Raw genomic sequence first — 7,188 nt, 5'->3', positions numbered from 1 at the left:
GAGGAAGGATGTGGAAAATATTTTACAGCCTTGTCCTGCATTTAAATAGATACTTAAACAGCACATATTATGCTGGATTACGTGAAGAAATATTCTGTCTTCTATCAGTTACCGCTGAGTAAATTAAACCTACAATGAAGAGCTTAGAATAAACACTCAGATTTTGAAATCAAACAGAACATACTCATTGCAAATAATCATTTTACAAAGTAAGTGTATGGGCCTTTAAGTGGAAGAAAGAATTTTCTTCTTTCTAGTGTCCACCATTATTCAGCAGCTTAGAGACAAAAACTTAAGCATGCTCTAACTGGCATGGTTCATAGCAGTACCAGCCAGAGCCTAAAAAGCTGCAGCTGTGTTACATGGCAGACCCCAGCCTTGGCTTGTGCCGAGTTCCAGCCTCAGCAAGAACTCGGCCTTGTATGGTGTACTATTACAAGCAGATCCATCACACCCTGCTACTCACTAATTCCAGCCAGAGCAGGTAATTTCATACACTTGCACTCCAGCATCGATCATCACACCTCTGCCATTCCATCACAGCTATTTACCACCAACTGGACTGGTTCAGCTGCTGCCCCAGCTGTCTGGCTTCAAACACTCAGCATGTGAAACAAAAACCCAGCTCTGTCACAGAGCATATTATTTTCTCTGAAGAAGTGGCCGAACAAGGATGCAGCAGAGCCCACGGCAATCCCCAGGCTGCGGCTGCCACCTCCTGGACTCCTTGGGTAACCACTGCAGCCAGCCATCCTGCCGAGTAAGCAAAATTGCCTGAACAACTCTGTGATACCTTTTGGAGTTCTTTCAGTTTGGAGTAATTAGATTTACATTCAGTCATTAATTTTTCCTCGTAGCCAGGTTAGTAGCTTGTTGAGATTCTCCTTATGCTCATTTACACTTCCTTATCAATTGAAATTTATCTGAAATGGAAGTTCCCTAAAACTGAACATTCTTCCTACAAAGCCACTTCCCCGACTTCCTTTTCATCAACTCTTATTATTTTTTCCATCATTCATAGTCTTGGCTGATGTTGCAGTTCCAAATATAATAATTAAAAAATTATAATCTTGAGGCTTATGTTGCATTATTACTGTATCATATAGATTTCAAAACACACACATAATTAAAAGTTACCAATAATACTGGCTAAGCTAGAAAACAATATCAGGATAATGACTTTTTTTGATTGAAAAGAAAAAGGAGTAGAGAATTACTTACAAGAGACACAGTTGCCTTTGTTTGAATCATTAAACCTCTTATGAGTTACTGAGTGTTTACAACACAAGTCAGAGACTTTGAACCACCCTCCAACAATGAAGTACTACAGAAGACAGTCTTGAATTTCTTCATGCTATCCCAATACTTAGGAAAAATAAGCAAGAAAATGCTCAACAGCATGTCAGAGCTGATTTTTCGGATTTCTTTTCTCTTCTGCATTACCTAATAACATACTTGTTAAAAAAATATCTAACTTTACACAACTGTACAAAACTGGACTACTAAAAGCTGAAAACTGAAACAGGTGTCACCCTATTACAGTGCACTGATGAAGAGCCATAGAAACACAAGTCCACAGAATTTTTTATTAAAATAACACCAAGAAATTGATGCAGTGCAACAAAATTTCAACTCATCTTAAAAAAAAAAACAAAAAACAAAAAAACAAAAACAAAACAAAACAAAAAAAAAAACCCCACCAACTTTAATCCTTAAGCATGGAAACTGCATTCCAATCCTGACACGACTGACATAATGCAGAAACAGAAATGCTGTATCCAAGACAACGAAGTTAAAGATTGGCATGTTGGGCGAGGAACGTTCTTATTCTTTGTAAGAGTTCTTTCTTCACACTGTCTGGTACTAAGGCTGAAAAAAACAAGAAAGCAAGAAGTAAAAAACAAACAAACAAACAAACAAAGGAAAAACACACTAATGTTAACCAGGTTTCTTCTGGCCACAGTCAAGAAAATTGAAAAAGTCTTAGGGGAACAATTATTCAACAGTAAACAGGATATAGTGACCAGAAACTGGTTTGCTAATCCTGGGTACTTCTTCCTTTCACAAAATTAAAAGCAACAATCTCAGCCATGACGTAAGAGTAAGGATCTTCAGTAAGTCATTTTGAAGGCCTATTTTTTAAGAATGAACAAAGTTTCTCCCACTAACACCAAAGCTTATTAGAGAGTTCATGAACTACGTAAAGAAGACCACAGTATCTTAAGATTCCATATGTCCTGCATTTATATGCACTGTCCTTTGTTCTTTCATTCCAGTACCATTAATCCAGAAATTCCATTTAAAAGAGAACCAGAATTTTGAAACAACTCTGCCTCATACCCAATGTTTTCTTGGGAGCATTAAATCAATCATAAAGACAGATACAGACTCGTGACTAAATAACAATCTGTAGTAGTTTACACACACGCAGTTCATTACAAATGCTGAATAGCTGTTACTTAACTTACATGTTTTATTCAGAGCTAACATTCAGATATTAACATTTTTCCTTGTATCCAACATAGGCAGTTTCATAGTACTGCTTTCAAAATATTCTTGCAATACAGGTAGTTATGTTTATTAATGTATTATTATGTCTGTTTTTGTGCTTTCTTACCTCTACCTTTGGGAGTGATTTCTGCCACCAAATCATCAACAGTAACATGCTCTAATCCTTTTTCTTTAATGACATCTGGGGAAGACAAAATACATATTTGAAACCTTAACTCATTAATTAGAAGACAAACCTTGTGTGATTAAGACAAAAAGCAAGCACTCACAGATCATTAGAGAAGCCTTTAGCTCTTGACCTAGATTAGGTTATTAATTCACTTTTTCTACTGCATCGAACCGTGGATTAGATCTCCAATTCATAACATAGGTATAAGGATGGAAACCTACCACTACTGATATATCTGTCACCTCATAGCTTAAAATAAATTTTAGAAAGCTTAAGCTTAATCTGAACATTATTAATTGTGCATATTACTAGAAAGTTTAGTAGTTTACAATCTGGTCTGTTCATCTCATTGCTATGTAAACAATGTTTCTAAAGAGAAAGAAATGGAATTTGAAAAAGATTTTTCCTTCACAGAGGCAGTAATTATTTACAATTACTTTAAGCATTTTAATCAATATATTTCTATATATTCCAGCAAAGTTAAAAAGCAATTCTGGAAGAACAATATAAATAAAATAAATAAAAGCTATGCTTATGATATCCTGTATCTTTAACACATACTGGTATTTAAATAAACTGTTTATTTATACCGTATAGAATGCCACTGAAAAAAATGCAAAAGTTCATGCTGAAAATATGTCTCAGTTCAAAAGCATAAACCTAAAATAAATATTGTTTAAAGCAAGTTTTAACTGCATATCAGTATGCAGAACTGGAGTTTGATGTGGAGTTTGGACTGCTCCAGCACTTGAATGTCCTTTCTGTACTGTGATGCCCAAAACTGAACATAGTACTTGATGTGAGGCCTTGAGTGCTGAGTACAGGGGCAGGATGACTTCCCTAGTCCTGCTCACCACTCCATTCCTGATACAAGCCAGGATGCCATTGCCTTCTCGGTCACCTGGGCACTCTGCTGGCTCATATTCAGCCGACTGTCCATCAGTAAACCAAGGTTGCTTTCCATCAGGCAGCTTTCCAGCCACTCCTCCCCACTCCTGTATGTTGCCTGGGGCTGCTGTGACCAACATGCAGGACTTTCTAGACTGATCAGCAGTAAAAACAACGAAAGGAAAAAAAACCAAAACAAAAAACCAACCAACACTCTGACCTTTCTACTGGAGGTTATTATGCACTTTGTAGGGATAACTGAATTTTATTTGCTGTCTCAGCAGATGCTGTTACAGTTCTAAGTACTAACGTAAGCCCAACTACTTCAACTAACTTTACAACAGCAGATTATAAAGTGTACAGTTGAGAAGGTAGACAAACATTCCTTTCATTATCTGTACTATATAAATGGCTAATCTCTGGCAGTGGTCATCAGGCAGAAAACTGCAAGCGTTCATCATTTCAGCCTTCTTTGCAAATCCGTCTATGAAAGCAATCTAGCAAACACAGTCCTATAAATGTTTGGTTGATAGATCAAATCAGAATTAAAGTAAAAGCTAAATGGACACATTATTTGCATAAGTTATTTTAGTAATACTCTTGGAGGTTTAAATACTATTCTTAAAACAACAGTTTACAAGTCAGTAAATTGCAGTAATGAAAAACGGCTTTCTGAAAACTGAAGATTTAGGTGCCTAATGGTTCATCAGCTTGTTTTTCCTCATTTAGGTAGATTATTTTATTTTCATAATTGTTAAAAACTATTACAAATATACTCTTTTCTTTCCTGTATACAGATGACACAGTTCTCATACTTTTCTAAGCTGTGTACTACTCTCTGTTCTCCCTTTTCCTTTCTCCTTTTTTTATTCACCCGTAGCACAGAACTCATCTCCCTCTAAATAAAAAGCTGTATGGTCATGAATATTTAGTGTACCAATTCCAATACTTTTATAAGGAGCTTAATAAGTTTCAAACTAGAAGAAAGGTTCAAGATTTTTTTTTTCCCCTAAATATGGCAAGATGCTTTCTTGCACGTGAAACCAACTAACAGGGATCGTTTCCTCTTCCCTGAACATCATTTAAATTTACTGTTAGGCAGTAAAGCCTAAATGTAGAACCTTTACTTGGTCACAGCCACAGCTGCCCACAAAGGATGCTAGTTATTTGAGCATCATTACCTTTGCAATGTGCCTTCAACTGATCCTTCCAGCCGCATTCAATTAACTTGGCTCTCAGCAAATCTTTAAGGCTGTTAAGGCAATAAACAAACTCGTTAGGAACAGCAAACATCCCTAACAAGCTCAAATATGTTTCCACTGCTACTCATAGCAGAACTTCCAAGACAGCAGCAGAAATGGCTGAACTGCATTCAAAGTTCATCCTGAATTACTATGAATTTCAGTTTACCATGTATGGTAAACTGTGAAAAGGAGTTGATTTAGAAGCTAAGCCTGTGAATCACTGGAGGTTTTCAAGGAACACATGGCAATTGGTGACACTATTCAGTGGGCAGGACGGTGAGTTGGTGGTTAGGCTAGATGATCTTAGTGGCCTTTTCCAACCTTAATGATTGTATGAACTAAGTCAATTTAGTTGCAAACACCAACTTTCGAAGTCAAAATATTTTATTTCAAACCAGAGCTTCAAAATAAATAAATCTTCCCTCCTCTCTTCTCTGAAAGAAGAATTTGGTGCCATTTATGTTGTCCACTGTCTCTCCAATAGCGTTTTAATTTGTGTTGGGTAAGAAGGGATAGGGATCTTGCATCTTGGGGCAGCAAAGAAAAACAGTAGCACTTCTTCTTTTTACTTGAAAAAGTGTTTTGATATTTCAATCTCAAATTGGAAATGAGAAATCTGACTGATTTCACAACAGAAATCTAGATGTTAAAACAACAAGAAGAATCTTTTCTACTAAATTGTATCAATTGAACTAAAAAAAAAAAAAGCTGTAGTGCTTCCTAAAATTTATAAGCATAAGAAATAAGAATTTAAACTATAAATGGACAAGATGTACAACCACCTACTGCAGTGATACATGCTCACCATACATTGAAAGGGAGTACTGAAAGCAAACTAGAAAAGAAGCAGTACTGAAGAACAGAAGAAACAAGATGAAAGTAACATATCCACCCTTTTTCCTATGAGCTAGTATGCCAGCTTATCTTGTACCATCCTGAATTACCGTAGCAAAATTCTGCTTTTCAGAAGAGATGAAGTGTAGGAAGATGCTGCACCAGGTACTTATATACATATAAATACACAGTCTATGAAATGCATAGAAGACAAACTGCTGCGAGAAAGCAGAGTAATTACACAGGTAAATTTCACTGCTTTCAGGTATTTCTCAACTCAAGAAATCAGAGTGCTTAGTTTCTGATCAAGCTGGTTTGTAGTACAGCTTTTAACATCCTGTCAAAACTCTACAGTTAAACAGGCCCCAGCACCATCTCAAACAATGGCGTGCTTTGTTGAAGCTCTGTGAAGTCACCAAGGCAGCGGTTGCAGTGAGCAGGTAGCACAGAAACAAGTCAGTCTCCAAAAGGTTCCAGTAGGTACAGGGCTGCGTCGGGGCCTAGGAAAAAGTCTCCTACTTACACAGGTATAGAACAGTGAAGAAAATGCAGCTTTTGGGACACAGTGTTACAACTACACTTAAAGAAAAGAACTGGAAAGTCAAAAGCAGGCTAATGGTATCTGAATGCAGTGCAGGTAGACTGAGGAGACAACAAAAGGCTGAAAACTAGCTGCTGTACCACACCGTGCCATTCGCTCCTTTGTCTTTGCTGGGGACACACAGTGATTTGCACAACTGCCTTTTTATGCAATTCCCTGCGTATTTCATTCCTTAACAAAAGAAGGCACACAAAAAAACTTTAAAAGAAATGAATGGGTTGTCTCACTCTTTATCAGAACACAGCACAATGTAACTGAAGAAAAAAAAAAAAAGGGAGGAAAAGGAGGAAAGGGAGGGAGAGCAATTTGTGTACAAGGCAACAGTTCTCCAACACAACATACTGCATGGAAAAAGCCTTAGAGTTTCAGGCCAACCTCTCCCTGTCCATCATTTTAATCAGACCTTCTCCCTTAAATGGTAACAGTAGACTAAAACTCTTCAAAAGGTAACGCTGTCATAAAGTTTTATATAACACAGAGTATCTTGGCATTCAGACATTTGAGGACTTTGGAGCTGAACTGACCCACGCACCCTACACGTTTCCGACGCTGAGGGCCTGTTTCGGCACGGACTTACCGCTCTCGCTCTCCTGTTTCTATCAGCTTCTGGTTAATGGTGGCTCTCATCTGGGCATCTTTGTTCATTTTGCAAATCTCAGTTTTCCACCACCCTGCACGGAAGTCAGGCTGACCGAGACGAGCGGCGCCAAGAGCACTAAAATAAAGCGCAAGGCGCAGACCTACGCACGCGGGCAGCGCCGTCGGAAAGGAGCGCCGCGCTCAGCCCGCACAGCGCCGCCAGTCCCGGCAGCAGGAGGCGGCGCCGGCCCACGGCGCACAGCCCGCTCCGTCCTCTCGAACGCGGGCGCCGCCGGGAAATGCAGTCTCCGCCCGGCTCGGCCCGCGGCTCCCGGCTCGCGGCGGCGCTCAGCTCCGAACTA

The 7,188-nt window shown here is 38.7% G+C and overlaps 1 protein-coding gene across 1 annotated transcript; it reads right to left on the bottom strand.

The window, feature by feature from the left end:
* Window positions 1-1,572: 1,572 nt before the first annotated feature.
* Window positions 1,573-7,049, bottom strand: ENY2 (ENY2 transcription and export complex 2 subunit). The gene is made up of 4 exons (XM_042869420.1): window positions 6,825-7,049; window positions 4,750-4,820; window positions 2,618-2,692; window positions 1,573-1,869 (listed from the first exon to the last, which is right to left on the bottom strand). Exons 1-4 carry the CDS (start codon window positions 6,890-6,892, stop codon window positions 1,793-1,795), a joined length of 291 nt encoding a protein of 96 aa, XP_042725354.1. The 5' UTR covers window positions 6,893-7,049; the 3' UTR covers window positions 1,573-1,792.
* Between the last annotated feature and the right edge of the window lie 139 nt (window positions 7,050-7,188).

The sequence above is a fragment of the Lagopus leucura genome, unplaced genomic scaffold, assembly GCF_019238085.1.
Source record: "Lagopus leucura isolate 7727_CA_CO unplaced genomic scaffold, USGS_WTPT01 Super-Scaffold_100002, whole genome shotgun sequence".
Classification (NCBI taxonomy): Eukaryota; Metazoa; Chordata; class Aves; order Galliformes; family Phasianidae; genus Lagopus; species Lagopus leucura.
Note: the sequence above shows the minus strand (reverse complement) of the source record. Positions and strands in the feature narration are given on the sequence as shown.